Here is a 24,915-nt window from a genome sequence, read left to right on the forward strand (position 1 = left end):
TTGAAGCCACCTGAGGCCCGGTAGCACCTCATGGCAGCTCGGGCAGAGCACCCCATCCCCAAGCTCAACCCCATTATCCTGCCTAACGGAAACAAACTCTCCACGGCTAATTGAGATCAATAAATCACCCCTTCACAGGGAGCATTTTCCACTGGTTCCCAGGGACCCAGCCCCTTCCCAGGTTTGCCTCTCCCCTCTCGCAGGGAAGGGGCCAGGTGCTCAGAGAGTGGCAGTATCCTCACGGCCCTTCAGCCATCAGGATGAAGGGAGGGATAGCTCAATGATTTGAGCATTGGCCTCCTAAACCCAGGGTTGTGAGTTCAATACTTGAGGGGGCCATTTGGGATCTGGGGCAAAAATTGGGGATTGGTCCTGCTTTGAGCAGGGGGGTTGGACTAGATGACCTCCTGAAGTCCCTTCCAACCCTGATATTCTGTGACAGGAGAAAGCTGGTCCTGCCTTAGGATTTGGCTGGGATCCTAGGAGGCAAGGCCTGGGCCACTTGTTATTTAACCCTGTACTCCACTGGCCAGTGGACTGGCACCTCAGCCGCTCAACGGCCAAATTCTGCTCCCCCGGCACTGCTGTAAATGCAGAGAAACAGCCATGGCAGCAGGAGGAATTTTCCCCACCATGGTCATGCAGCCCACCACTTCTCATCCGTGGAGCCAGGGCTGGCGGGAGCATTTCGCCGCCGGGCCCGTCCCTAGGCTCCAGCTGGCCTCTAGCTGCAGTTCCCAAGAATACTCCTGCTGGTGGGGCAGAGCAGCTGGTATGTCGGAGAAGCACTCAAGAGGCAAGGGGGAACAGAGGGGGTGGTAAGAGGACAGCCCTCCATGATGAGGGTGAAGTTTCAAGTGGCGGTTCCAGGGGTGGGACAGCGCAGCTTCTCCTCAGCAGATTCAGAGAATTGCATAGCTCTGTGCAGGACACAGAACCTGCAGGCCTGGAAGAGTCCCACCCTCCTGCTCCTGACAGCGCCAGGCACTGCAGCTGCTAATGCATATAAATCTCAAATCCTCCCCCAATCCCCCCAAGCTATTTCCTTCAACAGCTATCCTACAGCAGGGTGTTCCGCAGGTTAACATCTGCAGTGCATGTGCAAATGGAACCTAGACGCACATCACCAGGCCTAACAGAGGTCTGAGCGCCTGCCCTCATGGCCAAATCGAACAAACTGGCTAGGAGTCAGCCGCACAGACCATGCCGTCAGCCAGCATTGCTGAAGTAGCACTAATGGACTCTGGCCACAGGCCGCCCTTGTGGTTACTTATTTGAACAGATCCGCTCTGATTAAACATTTACAAGCTACTTCACTGCCCAGTTTGGTTTGGTTTGGTTTTGAAAGGCTGCTGCCACGAATATTCATTTTTCATAGTTATGTGGGTCAAAATCCTGGCCCCCATGGCAAAACTCCCATCACCTTCATCCGGGGCCAAATTCCACCCACAGGTTCCACGCCCAGAAGGGCCCACTGGGATCATCAAGTCTGACCTTGCACCCCTAACGATTCGTGTGTCAAACCCCGTAACGGGTGGCCGAGCTGGCACAGATCTTTTAGAAAGACCCATGCTTGATTTTAAAAGAGCGCAAGAGACGGAGAAACATGTGCACCCGGAGGAACCACTCCTCAACCCTAGACACCCATTCAGATTGTATCCATTGATGGGCTCTAGAAGAAACAAGGCCCAAACAGTAAAACGATAGAGGCTTTACTGTGGTGAATAAAAGGGCTAACTTTAGAGGCCAGGTTTACTTGTTAGCAATGATGAGCTGCCAAAATCTTAACAACCGGTTCCCTATAAAAAGTTCTCATTTAAGGGATGTGCCCCAGTATGTATTTTTTGTACCAACAGGGTTACCATACTTTTTCCAGGAGGAATTTTTTTTCCCCAGGAGGAATTTTTAAATTTTAAAAATTCCTCCCCGATGGCGATTTAAGAACCAAAAAGCCTGACCTGTCCGGTCAACCCTGCCTAAAGTTCTTTTTAAAAAAGATGGGCCTGAACTAGAAATGAGCTCTGTTTCACATGTGTGGGTCCCCGCCCCTCCCTGGGGGTATGCTAGGGTGACCAGATGTCCCGATTTTATAGAGACAGTCCCGATTTTGGGGTCTTTTTCTTATATAGGCTCCTATTACCTCCCACCCCCGTCCTAATTTTTTACACTTGCTGTCTGGTCACCCTAGGGTGTGCACATGTGTGGGTCCCAGCTGTTCCTCCCCCCCATTGAAGCAGGTGTGCAGGGTTACTGCCCTGGGAACTGCAGGGCACCAGTGGACATGGGGCCAGCTGCAGACAGGGGCATGGGGCAGGGCTAGCTGGAGGCAGGGGGTGCAAGGCTGGCTGCAGGCATGGGGTATGCGGGTATGGGGCTGGCTGGAGACAGGAGGGTGCGGGGTTGGCTGGAGGCAAGGGGGTGTGGGGCTGGCTGGAGGCAGGGCAGGGGCTGACTGGAGGTAGAAGCTGGCTGCAGGCAGGGCGGGGGGGTGCAGCAGGGGCTGGTGCAGGCAGAACAGGGGGTGCGGCAGAGGCTGGCTGCTGGCAAGGGGTGTGGGGGTGGCTGGAGACAGGCTGGCTGCGGGCAGGGCAGGGGGTGCAGCAGGGGCTGCAGCAGGGGCTGATGCAGGCACGGCAGGGGGTGTGCCAGGGGCTGGCTGCAGGCAGAGCAGGGGGTGTGTGCGGCAGGGGATGGCTGCAGGCATGGAGTGCGGGGCTGGCTGCAGCAGGGGCTGCGGGGGTGGCTGGAGACAGGGACTGGCTGCGGGCAGGGCAGGGGGTGCGGGGATGGCTGGAGGCAGGGCAGGGGGTGGCTGGAGACGGGGGCTGGTTGCGGGCAGGGCAAAAGGTGGCTGGAGGCAGGGGGTGCGGGGGTGGCTGGAGGCAGCAGCTGGCTGCGGGCAGGGCAGAAGGTGGCTGGAGGCAGGGGGTGCAGGGGTGGCTGGAGGAAGGGGGTGGCTGCGGGCAGGACAGGGGTTGCGGGGGTGGCTGGAGGCAGCAGCTGGCTGTGGGCAGGGCAGAAGGTGGCTGGAGGCAGGGGGTGCAGGGGTGGCTGGAGGCAGCAGCTGGCTGTGGGCAGGGCAGAAGGTGGCTGGAGGCAGGGGGTGCAGGGGTGGCTGGAAGCAGGGCAGGGGGTGGCTGGCGGCAGGGCAGGGGGTGCGGGGGTGGCTGGAGGCAGGGGCTGGCTGCGGGCAGGGCAAAAGGTGGCTGGAGGCAGGGGGTGCAGGGGTGGCTGGAGGCAGGGCAGGGGGTGGCTGCGGGCAGGGCAGGGGGTGTGGGGGTGGCTGGAGGCAGGAGCTGGCTGCGGGCAGGGTGGTGGGTGCTGACGGGGAGAGCGGCTCAGAGCAGCCTGAGCAGCAGGACGTAGCCCAGGCCCAGCAGAGCAGCCGGGGACCCACCAGGCAGCAGCGGGAACCCCAGGGCCAGGGGAGCAGCAGCAGGGCTCGTGCCCAGGGCCAGGCGGCAGCCCACATAGCTCCCGCAGTACAGCGCCCCCCATGGCTGGAGGAGGAATTACATCACTTCCTGGCCAGAGCCCATCAAAGCCTCAGCGCCCCCTGCAGGGAAGTGGGTTAACAACCGGTTCTAAAACTGCTTCAAAATTTAACAGCTGGTTTGCGCAAACCAGCTCCAGCTCACAACTGCTTGTTAGTCTCCCCAGGATTTAGGCACAGCCCCTGGCCTTGGTGAATCCAGCTACCCCCTCAGGCAAGCTGCACAATGTTAAGGCCTAAGGCTAATTCATCCCCAAAGCATGCTATGGCCTATTTCTCCCTTTAAAACAGTTCCCCTTGTCCAATTAGGGAGAGGAAATGTGCATGTGACCTAGCTGATCAGCCATGCAACGAGCCTAAAAGTCCAAAGAAACAACCCATAAACTTATTAAGAAAAGATTGTGGTACATTTCCATACTTTGATTAGTCTGTGAGAAGTCTTATTGATGGAGCAAGTTCACTGGAGAAAGGGTATCAGGATCAGGCCCTGGTGAAGAGTTACGAGTAAGCCTGTTTGTCCAAGTCATTTTGGGGTTAAACCCATATTTAAAAAAAAATTAGTCTGTCATCCCAGTCAGCGTGCGACTGAGCAACACTCCACGAACTGGTTTACACATCTGGCTCTGTCCATGTCCAACCTAGTGGGGTTTGGAAGAGAAATTTTGGTTTTTCAAGCATATAATTTCAGAATGTAGAACATGCTTTATCCAAACAAGACACACCAGCAAACGCTTTAGAAGATTTGTAGATCTAGTCGGCAGCATGAGGATTGTGGTGCAGTGCTTTTACACTGTGCGTGACAGCTAGTTCCAATGGAAAACAAACTTAGTAATATCAGCTATTGTGTGCCAGGATTCTTTTTTAAGCTAAATTTCAGACTTTTGCAATGACATGCAGCCAGCCCTTGCAAAGAGGCAATAGATTTAAAGAGAAGCAGGTTGGTGCGATGAACTGCGTTCACAACAGGCATTTCCGGGGGCAGAGAGTTCCAATAGTAAACACTAACGAGAATACTTGGCTAACCTGCCTCTAATATCCTGGGACCAACATGGCTACAGATCAGGTTTGCTCCGCATTCAGTGTAACACTTTCAAGCCAACTTCCATTCTGGGACATTAAACTATTATAGAGGATGCAAGAAGAAAAGCATCCTGGATAGTTTTGGAGAACTCCTGGGCACAGCTGACCCAAAGGAATGGAAAGAGTTAAAGACAGCAGCGAGGGGAAGAAAAGGAGGAGAAACAAAAACCCTCAAAGGAAGTCCACTGCTTTAGGAGGGGCTGAGGTAGTGACCAAAGTTGTCTCTTTGGAAGCAAGCACATAGAGCAATGCAAGCCATGAGTGGTAAGCAGCAGGAGTTACTCAGAAACAAACTAAGCCAAACTAACTTCATTTATTAGTTTGATAGGATAACAGGCTTAGTAGACAAAGGGAGGAGAGGGGACTTACTATATCTTGACTTTAGTCAGGCATTTAGCAGACTGGCAACAAGATTACAGAGTCTTTCAGCTCCAGATCACCAATTTCAGTCCAAGCCAGGTCAGTGAGGAGTGGCTGACTGGGCTCATGACAGGCCAGGTGAGCAGGCTGCACCCCTGGCCCAACCCCTGGAGCGGGTGGCAGGACAGACCCTTGGAGTGTCACCCCCTGAACTCTAGCAGGGGTCCCTCGAGGTTAGGATTAAAGGACATTAGTTGACACAGCCTGTGCTGGACAGGTCTTAGTCTCCAGGGCTGATTTCAAGATAAGGTCATTTGCTGTTATGTCTTACAGGCGTGTTCAGAAAGGAGCCCTGGTAAGCAGTGCAGGGCTTTTCCACAGCAACCTGTTCTCAGGCACTTCTGGAGCAAATGTTCCTGTAGGCCGACGGTTCTTTGTTCCCAGCCCAGAACTGGACATGGCCATGGGAAATCCCTTGAGAGTGTTGTAAAGTTACATGGGAGGGAGACCAGGCCTGGATGCAGTTCATCAGCAAGAACTGGGGGAGCTGCATTCTTATGCACACAAATAGCGTAAAACCAGTTACAATTCCTAGCCGGTCCTGGAGTCCGTCCTCTGTGGAACAGGCCCCAGCTGTCTAGCCCCTGTAATGGTACAGGCATTTAAAAACACTGAAGCAGTCCTTGAGTTTCCTTGGACTGCAGGAGGGTCATGGCTGTGGCTGAGAGCAGGCCACGGCTCACTGTGCTCTGGGTGCATGGGCTGCTGTTCTCCAACGCCCTGTAGCGGCGTGCAGCTCCCCAGGTGTGACTAGATACTCTAAGTTGGCAGGCCTCCACGCTCTGGTCTCTCTCCAGACCTTGGCCAGCGATCCCCACCCCCGAGATTTCCCAGGCCCTGCCATGTTTATTTGACTATGCAGTCCCCAGCCAATCCCTAGCAATGCAGCTCCAGCTGTGGCTTAAGGAATCTCCTTCCAGACACAGTCCCAAATTCCCCGCTTCTTTATGCGGCTCCATTCTGCTAATGGCTAGGTCAACGTGTTGTGTGTAAATCAGGCAAAGGTGTCCCTGGCAGATGGTTCATGGAGATCACAGCCCCAAAGCACTAGGTGCTACACAGTCACACAGCAAGAGCCGCTCTGGCCCTGAAGAGCTTCCAAACAAAATCAATCACACAGACAAGAGCTGGGAGGCACAGGAAGTGCCTGGCCAGTGGCAGAGCTGAGAATAGAAACCCGGGGTGGGATCCTCACCCCCACTCTAGCTCCTTTATGTCAGGTCAAAGTACCAGAGCCAGTGGCATAAAGGGTCCTCAGAAGCCCAGGGTCTAGCCGAGGGGGAATTCCTCTAATGGAGGCACAGCTGAGACATTGCATCCTGCCCCGTGGCTACTCATGTGGCTCCCAGAGGGTCACAAAGGTCCCTTTGGGCCTTGCAATCCATGGAGCGGTTTATCGCCTTTGTTCTCCTCATGGTCCAGGGTGCCACGTGCACAGGCCTGGGGCCAGGAGTCTCTACAAACATCCCAGGCCAGGCAGGCTGCCACGGTGCGATGGACACAAGAGGAATATGATCTCCCTGGCCAGGCCATCCTGCCAGCGAGGGAGGAGGGATGGGGGCACAGACCCCTCTGCATGAGGAGCCAAGCTAAGCCACCACGGCACTGTCCTTCAACCAAAGCCAGCCCTCTGCTAGCTGCGGGGCCACACCAGAGCTGCAGGCCTCGAGGCCAACAGTCCCATGCCCACTGTCCATCGCTGCTCCGCCCTGTTGGCACTGCAACACCACTGGGGCTCAACGTAAGCACCGGGCCGGAAGCGGGCACAATCGACCCTGGAAGCTCTACCCACACTTATCACAACAGGCGATGGACCCCATCCAGGGTACCCAATACCCCACCAGCAGCAGGGTGAAAGCAGCCAATCCCCATCTGCCAAATGAGCTGGCCCCGAAAAATGACAAAACTGCCCCCTCAGCCCCGGGCAAACACTTCTCCCAAAGCCATCACTCCAGCCCTGGCTCTCAGCCCCGCTCCTTCGGGAAACCAGCCCAGCCCCTTCCAAAAAGGGGCTCCTGTTCCTCCCCCAGCAAGACACTGAAATCTTGGACTCAGTGGCACCACTGCGCCCTACGCTACCAGGAGGGGTCACCATCACTTTGTAGCACAGACCAGGCCTCAGTTACAATGCTGGTTCTATGCATCACTATGACATATCCCCTATCCCTCCTGTGTGCTGTGACTGCCCACTTTGTTGCAACATGTGTTAACTCCTTACGCTTCCTAATCGGTTCCACCTGGCATTTAGCTGCAGTGCTGTCCCAGACTGGAGGCAGAGCTCTGTGTGGCTCAGAACTTGTCCCTTCTGCCAACAGAAGTTGGCCCAGTGAAAGCTATCACCTCCCTGACCTTGTCTCTCTCACTGGGAAGTAAACGAATTCCCACTTAGCGTAGTGGCTGGTTTCCACTAAGAAGACAATTGATTCTTACCAGCACTTATCTCTGTGGCTTAGATATTGCTGGGCCCAGCTCCCTGCTGGCCCCCGTGCCTCCCATGAGGTCATGCAGTACGGATGGGCAGAATTCCTCCAGAGCCGCTTGCAATGCAGCCACTGTGAGCCTGGTTGCTGGTCGGAGGGGGAGCAAGTGCAGTACAGGAAAGAGAGAGGTTCAGAGAGGAGAGAGATTCCTGGATCGTAAGGCCAGACAGAGCCATTCTGATGGCTGGTCTGCATAACCCAGACCAGAGAATTCACCCGGATTCCAGCAGGTGTCACGGAGCCCCATGGCCTCGTAAGAATACGGGCACTGCCAGGCTGGATCAGAACCAAGCTCCATCCAGCCCAGACCCCGTCTCTGGCTGCGGCAGCACCAGATGCTGCCAAAGAAGGTGTCAGAAGTAGCATATGTGGGATAACCTCCCCACGTGAGCTCTCTCACGGAAAGCGATCAGCTTTAGTCCCGCAGCTGGAGGTTCAAGGCCCCTGCCAGAACTTGTCAGTAGTAACTATTCTAACTCGAGACAGTCTTGTGATCCATATCAATGGCCAGCCCCTCTTTCAAGCATGGCCTCAACCACTTCCTGTGGCAAGGAGTTCCAAGGGCTAAAGGCATGCTGTGTAAAAACAAGTGTTTCCTTTTATCTGACAGGAGCCCTGGGGGCTGCTGCTAAGATCAGTCAACAGGTAAGATGCACACATCTCAGGCTGGGATTCCCCAGGGGCCTAAGGGAATGAAAGTCAGCGGGAGTCACCTCCTAATTCCCCATAACTGCTGGGAAAGCCCCAGTTTAAAGGAGCGAGAAGAGGGCATGGAGCAGCCTGCAAATGCCCCTGGGGCCCTAAGCCAGCCTCCCGCGCATGGTGGCGGGAGAGAAGGGACAACAGCAGGCTGGGAAATGGAATCTGGGTAACAAGAAGCTGATTAAAAATATCTGCCCTGGTTTTGCCCAACACAGAGGAGGCCAGGAAATCGGCTTTGCCCACAGGGGATTCCCATCAGAGCCTAGCCTTCCTGTCAGCACAGCAGGAGGCACAGACCCTCCCCGTGGCCTGGCCCTTTTCCTCTAACAGCAGCATTCTGGATCGGGGCTGTTTTCCATCGCTGCTTATCCCCCCCACCTGGGCCACGTCCACACACACGGGCCATCTATGCTTTGCTCGGAGCCGGCGCTTTAACAGCAGCACAGACAGCCTGGGCCAGCTGCCTGGCACAGCCCCATCTGAGAGCCTAGGCAGGACTTCGTCAGCTGGCCCACGCCGCCGCCTGTGCTGCCCCAAAGCAGGCCCGAGATGAGACGGGGGCATCCCCCAGTGCTGATGGAAAGGCTTGGGAGGGTAAGGATTACAATGGGTGCTATGGGTCTGGTTCTGATCTCAGGTACACTGGAAGTAACTAACTGCTTTGAAGCAAAGGGGTGAAGCCAGCCTACAGGAGCACACTCCGGCCCAGGCACTTCAGTGACCCAGCAAAAACCGTTTTCAAGCTGGAGATCAGGTTGAAAGTACCCATCAGAGACCCCAGGGGTGAAGTCCTGGCAAGGACATTGCAGAGGAGAAGATCCTAGCAGTGCAAAGCCAGGCAGCTCAGAGCCAAGTTTAATTCAGACCATGTCACCTGTTCTCCTATGTCTCACATCTCTAAAGGGGCTTGCACGGATCACCTTGAGTTTGCTGTGAACAAAGCCCATTGGCTACAAGCCAAACATGCCCGGCCGAGAGTCTCCTTGGGGAATTTAGGAGCAAAACTGAGCAGTCGTGGAAAGCAAAACTGCACCTTGACTCTAGAGTGCGGCTCAGTAGGTCTCAGCGCAGGGGTGATGGCCGCCCCTTGGCCAGCACTGGGGCCTGACTGGCACTCTCCCGAGTAAGAGCAGGACTTGCTGCAGCCAGACTGAGAGCACATGTGTCCAATGAGAGAGCTCAGTGGGCAGACCCTGAAGCTAGAGCCGAGGCAGGATTTCCCATCTCCAGGGTCCCAGCCAAACCCTCGCCTGGGTCCAGACCCTCGGCTTTCCCTTGCCTGTTGCGGCACAGCAGGGCCGGTGCCTCCCTCTGGGCATCTGGCATAGCCCCAGCCATTTGGTGCATGGGCAGCTCCAGAGCTGTGGCTTTGGCAGCCTTGCCCTGGGGACCTCCGCTACCCGCAACGTCACTGGTCCCTTTGTGCATGTCACAAGCCTGGGGTCTCTCTCCCCTTCAGTGAGAATCTCTCCTGTGAGTCTCCACCTGCCAAAGGGGTCGACTCAGACCCAGAGTTTCCTGGCTCTCTATCTGCCTCCTGCATTGGAGAACATCCATCCATCCAGACCCAATGGCACACTCATCTGCATGCTCTCTCCAGGCAGTCCCACCTCCTGTGTGTGCATAATGCCATCAGAGAGCTGCTCTGGATCGACACTGGAGTAAAAGAGATTCTGCCTCCGTGGGCCTGAACCTTGCATACACCTGAGTGGGTCCCTGGATTTCAATGGCTTTCAGTTCTGGTTTATACCAGGGGCACGCACACGTGAGATGGGATCTTGGCCCTGTAATGCCAGGTAATACGAAAGGCAAAAGGAGGCTGTTCTAGATTAACTGGCTGGACTAAGAGGACATAAATGATAATTGCCTGGTCACAGGAGATTCTCCAAACAAACTGAATGGATATGTAAACCTTGAGGAACAAAGAGCGCAGGCTGTACCTACAGGCGGGGGGCTCTGCCCTGGGACGCAGCAACTCTGAAAGATGTTTTGGGGGTGGTGGTGGTGAATAATCAGCTGAATGTGAGCTCCCAGTGTGGTGCTGTGGTCAAAAGAGCTAATGCGATCCTGGGGTGTATAAACAGGGGAATCCCTAGTAGGAGCAGAGAGGTGATTTTACCCCTGTATTTGGCATTGGTGCAACTGCTGCTGGAATCCAGCTTCCAGTTCTGGTGCCCACAGTTCAAGAAGGATGTTGATAAATAGGAGTGTATCCAGAGAAGAGCTGCAAGGATGATGAAAGGATTAGAAATCCTGCCTGATAGTGAGAGATTCAATCTATTTAGCGTAACAAAGAGAAGGTTAAGGGGTGACCTGATCACAGTCAATAAGTATCTATGTGGAGAACAAATATTTAACAATGGGCTATTCAGGCTAGCAGAGAAAGGTCTAGCACGACGCCAAGCAATGTCCGCAAGTTGAATTCACACTGGAAAGGAGGCGTAAATTTTTCACAGTGAGTAATTAACCATTGGAACCATTTACCCAGGGATGGGGCGGATTCTCCATTCCTGCCCATTTTTAAAGCAAGACTGGACGGTTTTCGAAAAGACCCCTGCCCTGGGATAGACAGGGAGTCAGATCCCAGTGGTCCCTTCCAGCTGTGGAATCTAGGGATGAAAACCAGGTGCCAACTGCCCTGGGCCATCTATCAGCCTCCTTCCACAGGCAGACCCCAACAGGATACCTTGCTGCCCCTGTGGTCTGCAGCTGGGTGGGGAGCTAGGCCTGGGGACTTTAAACATGGAATCAGACTGCAGGCCTGTGGGAGAGGCCCAGCAGGTGACCATCCTCACCTCGCCTCCTGACCTCCCCTTATCTGCCCTGGGGGCAAAATGCTTTTCTTTCTGCTACCATTGAGCCACTGGGTGCTGCCATGGCCCCTGCTCCACCCCACCCCAAGCAAGCCCCTTTCTCCAGGTCATTGTGGGTGACCAAATCTCCCAAACCTGATCCACCAGCCACCTTCCATCCCAGTCTAGCTCCCACCCACCCTGCGCTGCTCTCCCAGTTGGACACCCCCTAGCCTTGGAGACCACTGTTCTGCCCTGCCAGACTGGGCAGCACAAGGGATGGACCTGGCTGGCTGGGCACAGAGTTAGTAGCCAGATCTGGGACCCCTGCAGGGCTTGGCCAGTCCAGGTGTCTGAGGCTCCTGGCATTCCTGGCACCTGCAGTCCTGCTAAACACCCTGCCACACCCAGACACCCCTTTGAACGTGTCCTTCAGTTCCCACCTGCAGCCACCCCACAATTGCAGAACTCAGTTCCCCATCCCCAGCTCTGGGCATCTTCCTGAACCTTTAACACTCCCCCACTAGCCCAGCCCTGGGCTCCCCACATACAGATCTCTGCCGGTGCCCCTCACTCCTGACCTGCAGCTCCCCACTAGCCCAGCCCTGGGCTCCCCCCCACAGCTCTGCCAGTGCCCCTCAGTCCCAACCCACAGTTCCTGCTATCCCAGTCCTGGGCTCCCCCCACAGCTCTGCCGTTGCCCCTCACTCCTGACCTGCAATGCTGCCCCAATTCCAATAATTTTCTCTTGAACAAAACCCAACAACTTGTGCCATATTGGAGGACGGCTTTCATGGCATGACCAGTTCCCCCTAATGGGCCCATGGCTGAAACCGCCAAATTCATTCCATTGGTGACATAAAAGCAGGGCTGGATCCCTGTTCCGCAAAGCCGGCATGCCATTAGCCCTGACAGCTCAGCAGAGGCGCGGTGCTGGCTCCCATTTCAGTGCCTGCTGGGCCTGGGCCATCTGCACCAACGACCCCAACAGGGCTTATCTTTGCTCACTTGCTTTCCTTTCCTGCCTGTGGAGGTAGGGCCTGTTCCTGCCGGCTAATCCGTGGTGGGATTTGGGCCAAGGGGGAGGAGAGAGCTGGCCCAGTGAATCCCTCACCTTTCCCCCAGCCCTGGAGTTGTTTTCATGCACAGAGCTGGCTATGAGGGCCTGCGCTGCTTAGCCTCCCTGCAGCCGCCCTCCCCAACTCGCCCTGCAGCCTCGGTGCAGAGAGAGACACAGAGAAATTATCGACTCGTAAAAGCCGATTAAAGCCAGCTCAGTTTACAGCTCCAGCATCCCAGCTGGCTCTTAAGGAAGGCGAGAGGTTAATTCTCATTGACTGGAGACACTGAAAGAGCGCAGCAGCAGGGCAGAGAGACAGGGGGCAGGTGACCTGCTCATTCGGAGTAAGGCAAAAAGACGCTCCAAAAATTACTCCAGTTCAACGAAGTGTAAACTGCACCCTCCTTGCCCATCACATCCGTGCCCATCAGCACCTAGGGTGGGTGGCTTTCGGGGAGGGGATAAAAGGAAGCAGCAATTCCCTCAGTGCCCCTCATTAACAGCTCTCCAATGGCTGCAGAGGCAGGCGCGCAGCTGTCAACCAGCGCAGCCACACAGATCCCCAGCAGGTACCGCCTGGAGGCGGAGCGGCTGATGGGGGCAGCAGAGGCAAGTAGAGGAGTGAAAATTGGAAATGCCACCCTGAGTCCCAAACCGGTGGGATTTCCAGAGGAAAGTGAAAGTTAATAAGACCCATGCTCCTAAATCCCTCAGGCAACAGGATTTGGGCTCCTAAGTCATAGATGGTTTTGGGAATCCCACCTGACAACTGCCCGATCCGGCCGTCATGGACAGGCAAGGGCAGTGCGAGTTATACCAGAGACGTACAAGCAACGCCCAGCTCCCATGGAAGCGACTGCATGTGGACACTCCCGCCACACACCATGCTTAACAATGCTTGTCAAGACTGTGTTAGAGCTACCGTCCCCGGCATGAGCATTGCATCAACGCACATGCTGTCGGAAACGCAGTGTGCGGTTACATTCTGCCTGATCTAGTCTCCAAAGTGAGAAGCAGGTAGCTTCAATTTCCTCCACCTCCCATTTCTCAATCCTGCAACATTGCATCCTTCGCTCAGCATATATACCTGGGTGTTGTGATAACCAGCTTCCCAATAGGGGGCGCTGTTGGGTGATTACGTAGCAGGGCAGTGAGGCCTCTCCATTCAGTAAGGGCTTGCTGGGAGAGGACAGCGTAGGTGGAAGGAAGGACTAAAGCCTGAATTTTGCTCCGGCTTGGCTCTCTCTCCATGCTGGAGCCCAGACCAGCTGGGAACACCGCGCATTGTGATGCAGCCCTGTTGCAGCATATCACAGAACCACAGGCCTGCAAAAACCTTAGTAGCGGAGTCCACTTCCCAGCCTGTGCATAAAACACACCCAAAGTCCCAAGAGCTGGACTGTCCCGACCGCAGGACCCCTGAGTGTCATCCAAATTATACCCACAAGTACTGTGTGAAATAATTCCTCCCCCTTGGTTTACGCACGGCAGAGAGCAGTGACCTTTTGCAAAGAGTCTGTGGAGCTGAACTTTTCATTTTGCCGGCTAGATCTGTCCCAGGACTCGGCTCCTTTCCCAGCTCCCCAGGCGGCCCCACCACCATGCTCCCCTTGATATCAGCCTCCATTTTCTGCCCGCGCGCCTAACCCTGCCGTGCGCCTTTGTGTAGTTTCATTCTCCTTGCCTCCTCCCAGCTCGCCTTGATCGGCGTGTGGGTCACTCCCAGTCCATTAGCAGAGATGTTATTCAAGGCCGGGCTAAGCCCATTGCCACTCATCTCCCAGACAACAACTTTCCAGCCCTTCTGACAGCGCCCCACTGCTGGAGTCAGCAGGGCAACACAGGATCAGGTACATACAGTGTGAAATGAAATTCACTGAGGGCAGGCACACGTCCTGTTGGACACCAAAAATCAGCAAAACAGGGACACAGGTGTCACCCAGGCCTGGCAAGGGGGGATCTTACCCTGTCTGCACCATGCTAGCACAACAGCAGTATCACAAACGGGGGCATGCAGTGTCCTGCTTCCTTGGCCAAGGGCCCAGGCAGGAAACAAAGCTCTGGGCCCTAGCAGCACAGGGTGGGGGCAACGAGGAGCCACAGCTGTACGGATCGCAGCCATTTGCACAGATTTTCACACCTGCCCAGTGGTACCAAGTGGCGAAGGGCCTGGCTGAGCCAGCGGGCATGCAGTGGCATGCAGGCATCATTATAGGACCTCATTTGCAATGGGGCTGTGGGCTGGCCTCCATTAGCGAGTGAACGTGAGTTATCACTTGAGTGTTCCTATTAACTCCAACCCTGTCCACATGCACAAACCCCACACGGGCGTAGTGACGGCAATCCCAGGACTGCGCTGGCTGGCCGGGGTACAGCGACCATCCCTCCTGCTCCCTCTAGTGTGGATGCAGGCTAGCGCCATGGCACAACTGCTGAGGGCTGCAAACCCTCAAAGCCTTCTCACAACCCTCTAGGACTCCTGCCCCAGCCATCCACTTGCTCTTTGTCCACACACCTACCCACTCTGCTCAGGCCCAGCTGAGTCCCAAGTGGCTTCCAGCACCAGGATGGGAGGGGGCCAAAGGGCAAACCCCTCCAGGGGAGAGAAGAGGCAGGGGCTGAAGAGGCATGGGACTCTCCCTGCAATAGGGTTGCATCCTATTGTCTACGGTAGCACCTAGCAGCACTAACCCATGTTGGGAGTCCTGTTGGGCCAGGCCCTGTCTAACACAGTGAGAGACACTCTGCCCTGAAGAGCTCACGGTCTCCAAGAGCTGAGGAGTAAGAGGGGAAACTGAGGCACAGAATGGGCAGTGACTCAGCAAAGGTTGCAGAGGTGGGAACAGAAGCCAGGTCTCAATGAGTTCCAGTGCGGTGCCCTGCCCGCTAGGCCATGTTGCCTGCCTGCAGATTCTCCCCAGCTGGCAAGTGACAAAGACACCCAGGACACAGGCGCCATGCAGTGTTCACCCAGCGACTGGTCAGAGGTTCCCACGATGACCACAAATTGCTTGTGCAAACCCTGGCCCTGCCGAAACTTGTTGCATCCACTCACAACCCTCCTCTTTCCAGCTCAACCCCCACCCTGGCATCAGGCCTCCTGGCATGGGATCCAACACCCCTGGGGCGATCGCAAAAGGCCATGTACATCTGGACAGCGCCCTAGTATCTGAGCAAGTACAGAGCCAGTGAGCAGATCCCACAAACGGACCCGGGGGGGTGGTAGAGGAGAGCAGGTCCCAGCCCACACAGGCACCAACACCAGCAGGTGGCTTAATTTGCAACAGGCTAGCGAGCTCTGCTCCACAGCTCTGCACCTGCCCCCTTCTTTGCCAGCTCCGATCCCCTGGTTGGAGCTTGCAGATAAACCCACCCTGCCAGCTCCCCCAAGGCCCAAGCCGTTCTGTGTTGCAGGGATGAGAAGGAAGGGCAGGGGAGCAGAAACGTTCACTGCACACCCTGTGTTGCAACAGCAGCTGGCACATCCTGCCAGTTCACCTTTCAACTACATCAACTGGGAACCGGGCCTGTGCTCCCTTCCCCGGGGTGCTGTGGGGCTGAACCCAGGGCTCCCCTCTAGGACTATCTCAGCTGTGGCCCACAGATGCCACTAGCTGCATGCTCCAAACCCTAGCCATCTGGCACGGGGGAGTCCAACAGCCTTGCCCCACTACATGGGCAGAGGGGGGGGACTAGCCAGAAGAACTGCATCACCCCTCCCCCCTTCCGAGGGAGCCCATTCTTGGGGCATCACCAGGTCCTAGGTGCCAGGACCAGCCTGGGCTCACCGCATTTCCATCCGCTGTCTGGTCCGCCAGTCACAACACTCGACTTGAGGAATGGCGGGAAAGTTCCCTGTGTCACAATGCAATTCCCCCGCACCGCCCACAGTACCAAGTGGATCTGATTGGCACCAGAGGAACTGACTAGAATCCATTCCAGCAAGATACAATGATCCTGGCCAGGATTTCCGTGTGCCCCAAGGGCACATGTTGGCTCAGAAAGGGGGTGGACACAGAAGGGATTGATGGATGTGCTAATGGCCCAGAGGTTAAAGAAGGGAAGGACCAGACCTGAATTGCTGAGCCCCTGGAAGGACTCTGGTGGAGCCTCTGGGAGGGGAAGAACCAGACCTGGATTCCCATGCCCCTGGAATGGATTCTGGACCCAGCTGCTACAGTGACCCCAAAGCACAAGACACAGGACCCCCAGCTTTAGGTTCGAGAAGGAAGGAGACAGTGTCTTACCTTTGAGGGAGAGCTGCACCCTTGGGGCGGCAAAGACATAGTCCTTGGCGTGGGCCACCCGCCAGCCCAGTGTCAGCAGAGTGACCCAGAGGACGAAGCCAAGGAGGGGCATGGTGGGGTGGGTCTAAGTCCAGGCAGAGTCCTTGGGAAGCCTAGCGGGCAGGAGAAAGCAGCGTTACTTGGGGGGCTGAGAATGGAGCAGCCTGCTCACTGAGGGGATGTGGTTCTCACCCAATCCGCCTCTCCTGTGGGGAGCACCATCCACAGATACACCCCAGACCAGTGCCAGGGCCACACCCAGCTCACACATACCTCCCAGGCTCCTTCCCAGGTAGTTCCCCTCACATCAGAAGATGGACGAGAACTGGGGGTGGGGGAAGGGAGCCAGTCTAGGAGTCCATAAACCCCAGGGGTCTGACAGTCGGCACAAGCCCTACTGACTGTTCCTCAGACCCTGCAGTGGGGAGATGGGGCCCCAAGTCTTAGGGCCACCGCTGGAGTAATTCTCCAGCCCCTGCCCAGCTCCCAGGGAGCACTGATCTGGGCTGACCTGTTAGACGAAGGGGGCGCTACCTGGTGAACAAGGGGTTAACCACAGCTCAGCTTCCCTTCCCCTTGCACCAGTGCTGGGGGACACAGCTTTTGGGGAGGTGGGGCAGCCCCGCCTGAGGGCTTGAGCAGACCAGACAGGATGCTTGGTCATTCCTTTCCACATCTCTTGCTGTCTGGCCCATACAGAGGAGCCCGGGCAGTTGGCTCCTTCGTATCTTTCTCATCATTTTGCCAGGTCCCCGCTTATAAAAGCGGCCTTCAAACCCAGCTCTGCTCTGACCAGCCTGTCCCTAGCCATCTGGTGGGAGGGGTGCAAACTATTTTTGTTTGCAAACTCTTCATCAGCCGCTCATTGAACGTGGAACTAAGGGGAGGCGGGTGATGGGGCAGGTCCAAACGCTCGCCCCATGACCATACGCTTTTCAGGAAGTGGTCCCCAGTCCCCGCAGGACAGTGGACTCCGCCAAGCAAGCCAGCATCCCCAGGAGCAGCACTACCATAACTAACCAGCTCACAGGCTGGCGTCATTTGCCAAAGCAAACGGGGTTTGATTGAGGGGCAGTAATCCAAGCGACTGGTTCAGGACTGAACAGCCCCCTCCTGGCCAATCCCATGGCAGTCATGGAAGGACCTGGCTGGCCCACCAGCTGGCAGCTGCTGGCCCAGATCGTGATCGTTCCCTCCCCTTCACGTCCCCCACCGAGCAAAGAACTGCGCGAACCAGGGAGCGGAGGGGAAATCTGGACTTCATTATTTACAGAACAAAGAGAGACAAAAGGCACTTTGGAGAAAAAAAAGAAGGTCCGTATGTGCCAGGTTGGCTGGGCACCGTGGGGATCCGGCAACACCATGAAGGGGAGAGCTGGGGGCCACGCACGAACCACCAGACTCACATGGGATGTAGCTCCCAGGTGGTGTGGCAGGAATTGAAGCTGATCTATCTTAATGCCGCAGTGACAGGATTTTAAATCCAGATGGGACCGTAGTGACCGACCAAGGCTCCTTCCCTGTTAGCCCTGTGTTGAGCCAGCAATGGGCATTAGCAAGACACCCAATCTGGATTCCAGATGAGGGAGACTCCCCCACACTCCTCAGTCGACTGGCTAATTAGCCTCACTGTCAGCAACGGCCACTTACTGCCACTTGGAATTGGTCGAACGTCACCTGCCAGCGCTGGCTACCTGTGCTCGAGGAGAGCTGCCTGCTACCAGAGATCTCCCCAGTGCAGTACTCACAGCCCGTGCTCAGTCTTTCCCTTCTAGTTCGACCTGCAAATGTGGGTGATACCCCAACCCTCGCTCACTGAACAAGTTGGGTTGGATCAGGGCTGCCCCGAGAGTGAGCGCACTGGCCCGCCCCCAAATCCTCCAGCCGGTGCATCCACAGTAGGCCTGAGAGGACTAGCTTGGGGATGGGAGGAACTGACTGATTACTTGGCAGGCTCCTCATTGCAGTCTGGCCAAGACCCCGTGCTCAGTCAGGAGTCAGGCCCCAACCAATCAGGAGATATTGGCTTAAATCTCATGAGATTTAACCCAATAAGAAAACAAGGTTCTTCCCCTTTGCCTTCTGATTTCTGAGCTGTTACGGTCACCCGCAGGTCACATTTTCCAACTTTTCTCTGCAACCAGCACGGCCAGAAACTTCCTTCTTCCCAATCTAAGAGGGAGGCTCTCAAATGCTCACATGAATCCAAGCGCTGGGGCTTTATGGACCCCAAATTCCGGGACATTTGCCATAAATGCACAGGAGGTGGTGACACTGCCGGTGTCTGGGTATATCTGCTTTGCCAAGGGGAAGGGAAAGTAGGTTCATTTCACAGCTCTGTGCTCTGCAGGCACCAGGTTATTAATTCTTCCTGGCTCAGAGATAGATCCAGCCATCTCCCTCCCACCACAGATCCCAAGGCCACATGTCGCACCGGGGAAATAGATGATGGCAAAGCACTGTTGACGGGGGTACGGGTGGAGAGATGCGGGGGGGGGAGGGTGGGTCTCAGACATTTGCCCAAGGGCCTTGTCTCCACTGGGGTATTTGTTGGTCAATCAGCCCAGCTGAGCCAGATGGATGAGGCCAGCAAGTGTGCATGGGGGAGGCAGAGTACCACAAATCATCACATGTGCCTGCACGAAACCCTCCTGGGCCAGGGGAAAAAAAAATCACGAGCTAGTGCTCGTCCCCCACTGGGCAGCCACAGGTCCCCCTTTCTGCCAGTTCAGAGGCTGGCACAGCCCAGCTCAGGAGCTCTGGCTCTGCAGCAGGTCCCACATTGCGCTCTGGAGGTTCAAGCCCTAGGATGTGGCCATTGCACTATTCATCTGAGGCCCTGATGTCTGGGACAGGTACTGAGGGTAGCAGGGCAGTGAGACGGCAGGTGAGCTGGCTGAGAGGGACAGAACATGCCCTGACACTGCTTCTTGAGCAGCGGGGGACAGAGGGGCCTTCAGTGCTGCCCCCTGTGCCCAAGGAGCAAACTGCAGGGAGCTGACGGGAGGAGACTCTCTAAATGGTGGAAACTAACTTTGGGGATTTTATAGGAAAATCCCTCAAATTAGTCAGACGAATGGCTGGAAGGATGTTAGCGGTACAGGCTGAGCCCCTGGGAGTACAGAGCTTCTTTCAACTGTGGGCCCCACCATCACAGGAATTGCAGCTCCCTGCTCCCAGTCACTACTGTATTGCTATTGCCTTTGGAGTTCTTAAATATTTGTCTTATCGATCTGTTTCCCCTCTCAGGCACACACAGCTCTCTCTGGAGTCTATTGTACTCTCACTCATTTCCATGTCAGCGTCTCCCGGCTGAGATTTTGCACTTAGCACAATGCCATGTGTTTTGGAGCCGGGACGTCTAAAAACCAAATTACCCTGCGATATAAAAGCTACAGTCGGCTGCAGTTAAATAAACCCCCCTGCCGGTTTTGGGAAATAGTTCTGGCAGATCCTGCTATTTCATTTGGATGGAGCTGTGTGCGCGTCAGAGAGGGAGTGAAATGGCAAACAAAGGAAAAAGGGGAAGAGGAGAAAAGGAGGAGAAAGACAAAAATGGAAAGAAGGGGGGGGAGGAGGAGGAAAGAAAGAGGGATTGGTAAAAGGAATGAGAAATGAAAACAGGGTCTAAAGCTGGGAGGAAGACAAATGCCCAGAGAGAGCAGGGGGAATAGACTGATCTCCAAGTGCATCTTAGCGCTGCAATTCTTCTCTCCAATGTCGCTCACACTCAAATGTGGAAACTCAACTGCTTTGGACAGATTTGTTTCTCAACAAGAATTACCCACCCTCCTCTCCTGGCATGGGCAGGCAAGGCGAAACTCAGAGACTGGGCATTCTAGATTATTTTTATTTCATTATGAACAGCATAGCTATTTTCCCCATCCCCAAAATAAATCAAATAAAGATTAGCCAAAATGTTTGGGAGCCGAGGCAATTGGGCGGAAAGGGAAAGATCTCAGCTCTGCTGCTGAAATGCCCATTCGGAGGGGGTGGGAGCGGCAGGCCTGCGCCGTGCCTGGCTCTCGGTGTGCGTGTGTCCAAGAAAGGGGCTCAGAGAGCAGGAAGTGTTCCGGGAGAAAAAGAAAGCCGCAGGCTCAGGAGTCAAAAGGGACTTCTTAAGAACTCCGTAACTACGACACGCACACAATGACATCAGGAAAACGCTGCAGCCCCTCGGACTGGACAGATAACTTCCCCCTACATAACTCCTCCACAGCCACATTTAACCCTCCATTGCCTCCTCATGCCCCGTCCTCTCCCAAGAGGGGTCTTTCTGTGTGGCTCTGGTCCTTGGGGTCAGGCTATGGGATATTCCTCTCTCTTTTCAGCAGTCTGACCTGTGGTGGGAGGGGGCCTCCTTGGAGTCTGACAGTGGGTCAGGGCTAGGAGAAGGTTGGGAGAACAAAACACCTTCTTAGTACCCCACCCCCCACCCACCCAGGAGAGCAGCACCATTCTAGCCCCATGTGCATGGCGCTTGGACCAGTCAGGTAGAAGAACGTCTGCCACCGTGTTAGATCATTTCCAAGGGCTGACAACCTGGGGGCACTTAGGAGACCAGGCCACGTGGGCATCATAGGTTGGGTGGGTCAGTGGGGTCACCTGACTAAGGCACTTGTCCTGGGTTTGATGCTGTGCCCTTATACCCAAGATATTTGCTGTCCCAGGACCCTTTGCTCCCAGTGGAGAGGAACAGAGCAGGCAAGCTGCATGTGGCCCCTTCTGCTGATGGCCCCCAGCATCCTAACAGCATGGGCTGGCAGTGTGGGGGGGCCTGTATTTCTGAAGAGGAAGTGCCCTGAGCCTGAACGATGAGGGGATGGTTGGAAGCTCCCCACTAGCACTCTGATCTGCGACCCCACTGCCCCACCCTCTGCCACTCCCCACCACAGCCACGTTCCCAGGGAGTTCACGGCACTCCGTGCCCTGCACAATGGCACTGGCAGGAGCTGGGGCTGCTATGTGACTCCTGACTATTCCCCCAAGGTAAGATTGACCTTCCTCCCAGCCTGGTGGGGAGGAGAGACACATACCCTCCTCGCAGGGAGAAAGCAGAGTGAAGGGGAGGCGGGGGGACTGGTGTTGAAAACCTGTCAGAATGAGTCAGGGCCCAACAATGAGCAGACACAGCAGTGAGCCAGGCAGGTCCCCAAGCCCAGACGCCCGGGGGGCACTCTGCCCATCTCCAGGGCTACCCCTGCCACATTCCCAAACCAGCCATCTTGGGGCACCCAGCATACCCCAGGGTGAAGCACTGCTTTCTCCCCAATACATTATCCCCTGCCCCAGTGTTCTGCCCACCCAGATGTGAGTCGTCACCGCAGCCAAGCCCTTGGCCTTCCAGCAGGACACAGCCAAGCTGCCCTCCCTACCCATCCCCCCAGCTCATTAACAGTCTCCTGGTGCTCCTGGGCACACTGGCTCCTCCAGGGTGAGACTGCCAAGGGTCTGGCATGTCTGTGCCCCTCCATGCCCCATTGGCAGGTCCCTCTTTCCTCTCAGGATCCCTTCTTTCCATCTTTCAGCCCTCTGACTCTCCCCTAGCTCCATGCCTCCCCCCAGGCAGATCCACTTCTCCCATGGATTCAGGAACCTCCCCACCCAACATCCATTCTCTAGGAGTCCCACAACTCAGGCACAACTGGGCCACAGGCCATCCAGAGATGGACAAGGAAAGAATTCCCTGCACGGGAGAAGGCAAAACAGGTTTCGACTGAGGCTGCACAAAGAAAGGAAGGGACAGGAATTGGGGGATGCTGAAATAAATGCCAGTGGCTGTTACTAACCCAAACAAGAGACATCCCACATTCCAGGGCCTGGCTCCACAGTGTCCATACAGACACCTGATGCTCCGGCGCAAGGGCCCCAGCCCAAGCAACCTGTGCCAGCTGTTGGCAGGGACAAGGATGTCTCCAGCTGCACTGAGAGATCTGAGCTGCAGCAAAGGAGAACAAGGGGTTGGGGTTTTTGCCCTGTCTAACAAATTGACGCAATTAGCCAGGGCGGCTGCAACTCCCCAGGCACGGCAATGTCTCCCACTAATTACACAGCAGTTATGTTTTCATTGGGGAAATGAAAGCCAAAGGGAAAACAAACAGGCTGATGTGGGAGTGAGGCTGCCAGCAGAACCTGGAAGAGCTCCTCTCCTCCTCGACTGACAATGCAGGCTGTAGGGAGATGATAGAGGTGGGGGACTGGTTAACCCTCCCCTACCGCCCCACCAGGGGCAGGGCAGAGACGGGAACACACCGCTGCCCCTAGGCCCAGAACTTGGGAGAAGAATTCAAACAAGGGGGCGAGGAGGGAGTAGGGGAAGAAGAGAAGGGAGAATGGACGACAAATGCAGGGAACTCAAGAGCTGATAAAGGTGAAAGAGCCCGCAAGATCGCTCAGACCCAGGGATTTCACCCACCTCTGTGCTGGGTCACTCCAGGCCCAAAGCAAAGGCCCTGGAGTGGCTGAGAGCAGAACCTCCCCCTGGGGCAGCGCCAAGGGGGCTGGGCAAAGTGACCTGGGAAGGGGACAGAGAAACAACCCCCCTAAAGGCGCACGCCAGCCTGGGGTTTAGAGGTAGCCCCTTCCTCGCACCAGCAGGAGACTTCTGAAAGGGAGACAGACTTTCCTGAGCTGCAGGGGCTGCGGGTGGCTTCCCAGAGCCCTACCCCACCCGGGCGCTGCGGGGAGCCAGGCCAGCCCTGGCACGCCATCCCTTTCCTTTTCCCACGCGGATCTGCTGTCCCACTGGACTCCCTCCCCGGCCAAGGGCAGCTCCCTCTAGCCAGCCGCACAGAGCCGGTGAGCTGCCCCGGAGAGCCGGCGGACTCGGCAGGTCTAGCTGCCCCCACGGCTTTTTCGGCTGCTGGAGCTTCCCTGAGCCCTGCTAGCCCCTAGGAAGTCAGGACCCCTTTCCCCTCCTCTGCCCCCGCGGGCGCGGGACAGAATGACCCGACGACTTGCGCTGTCCTGGGGAGTTCAAACCAGCCCGAAGTTTGCAGGGAGCAGCGCTCGCCTGGATCTCTGCCTTCCCAGCCCCTCAGCCCGATCGGGACGGGAGGTCCCTGCCGACCCTCCGGAGGTGCAGCCCAACGGGCTTCCCCGGGCCCTCGCCTCGCAACAGGGGAGGGTATTCTGCAGCCACAGCCGGCGCGAAAGCCTTGGCGAAGTTGGGGGGCCCGCGGGGCAGGGGCCCGAGCCCCAGGGATTGGGTCCCACTCGCCCGACGCAGCCATGCCCGCACCCTGCTCCGCGCCGGATACGTACCTCTTCGGACCGCTCCGGGGCCCGAGCCCCCCGACGGGGCAGCAAGGACGCGCGGGGGCTCCCAGCCGCGGCGAGCTGCGGGCGCGGAGCCGGCACCGATCCAGGCGCAGCCCCACCCCGGAGGGGAGCGGGACCCTAGCGCCAGCCCAAGCGCATCTCAGCAGGGTGCCCGGCGGCACAGTCCCCGCGCCATCGCCGTGCGCCCGCAGAAGCCCCGCTGCGGGGTGCCGGCGATCAGGGGCGAGCCGGCTCTGCCCCTCGAGCCATAGGCTCCCCGGGCCGGGCTGCGCTGCGCTGCCTTCCGCTGGCGGCTCGGTGCGCGGAGCGCTGGCTGCTGGCGAGGCGAGGCGAGCAGAACTGCGCGCAGCGATGGCAGACTCCGGCCCCGTGCGCTCCCCGGCCCGCCCGGCTCCACAACTCGCACTGAGTCCGCGGCCCCGCCGCAGCCCATTGGCTTCTGCTGCCTGCGATTTGCATAGCCCCGCCCTCCCCCGCCCGGGGCGAGGGGCTGGATTGATTGGCTTCTCTTTCACCCCCACCCCCACCCCTTTCCACCTGTACCGCCCCTCCCCGCTGAAGTCGCTGGTGCCAGAGCCTCAGGAGGGCTTGGCAGAGGGAGCATTGCAGAGGAATGCTTGGAAGGGGGTTGGTTTGGTCTCCTCCCCACCCCCGGATCAGTTTACATGCACCCCCCCAGCCCTGCCCAGCTCACCTCCAGCCTCACTCCCTCCATCCTCCCAGCCCTGCTCGGCTCCCCTGCTCCAGCCTTAGGGCCTGGGTTGGCTGGTGCAGCCTCTTCCAAACCCTTGGTACCTTTCCTCACTTCCCACCGATTCTTTGGTGCCTGTTTTCTAGGGGGAGTGCCCAGAAAAGGGCGGGGGGGTCACCTAGCAAATCTAAATAAATAAAGCTAGTCCTTTGTCTGGCTTAGTTCTGCAGCCTATTGCACTGGAGCCTCCTGGATCCCTGGGGCGGGTGGGGGAGAGAGAGAGAGAGAGGAGGAAGAGGAGTGTGAGTGACAGAGACAGAGAGAGAGAAGGAGGGAGGGGAGGAAGGGAAGGGGCCTTTGTGATATTGCAAAATCCAGCCAGCCAAATATCCTACAACAAAGAAAAACTCAGGCATAACTGACAGCAGCATCAAGCGTGTTCCTGTCATTATCTCAGCCCCCAACCCCCCTCCTTCCTTGCATCAGCTCCCCAAGACAAGACAGGTTAACCCTTCAGGGGAGGAGGTTCGGAGCCATCACCCACACCAGACAGAAGGCAAGCTCCCAGGGAGATGAGGGGTGAACCCCAATGCGGGACTGGGGAAGTTGTTTGGAGTGGAAAGGCTTCAA

The 24,915-nt window shown here is 56.7% G+C and overlaps 1 protein-coding gene across 2 annotated transcripts in view; it reads right to left on the bottom strand.

Annotated features, from left to right (window-relative positions):
- SEMA3F (semaphorin 3F) overlaps positions 1–24,065 on the bottom strand; it is a 112,500-nt gene extending 88,435 nt beyond the window's left edge. Inside the window, exons 1-2 of one of the 2 annotated variants that reach the window (XM_038410676.2) lie at positions 23,577–24,065; positions 16,275–16,426 (exon numbers count right to left, since the gene is read on the bottom strand). In XM_038410676.2, the coding sequence (XP_038266604.1) occupies positions 16,275–16,386 (112 nt within the window). In that variant the 5' untranslated portion in view covers positions 16,387–16,426; positions 23,577–24,065. The remainder of the gene's footprint in view (positions 1–16,274; positions 16,427–23,576) is intronic. The other variant, XM_038410675.2, reaches the window with a different exon arrangement.
- Between the last annotated feature and the right edge of the window lie 850 nt (positions 24,066–24,915).

The sequence above is a fragment of the Dermochelys coriacea genome, chromosome 7 (genome assembly GCF_009764565.3).
Source record: "Dermochelys coriacea isolate rDerCor1 chromosome 7, rDerCor1.pri.v4, whole genome shotgun sequence".
Lineage (NCBI taxonomy): Eukaryota > Metazoa > Chordata > Testudines > Dermochelyidae > Dermochelys > Dermochelys coriacea.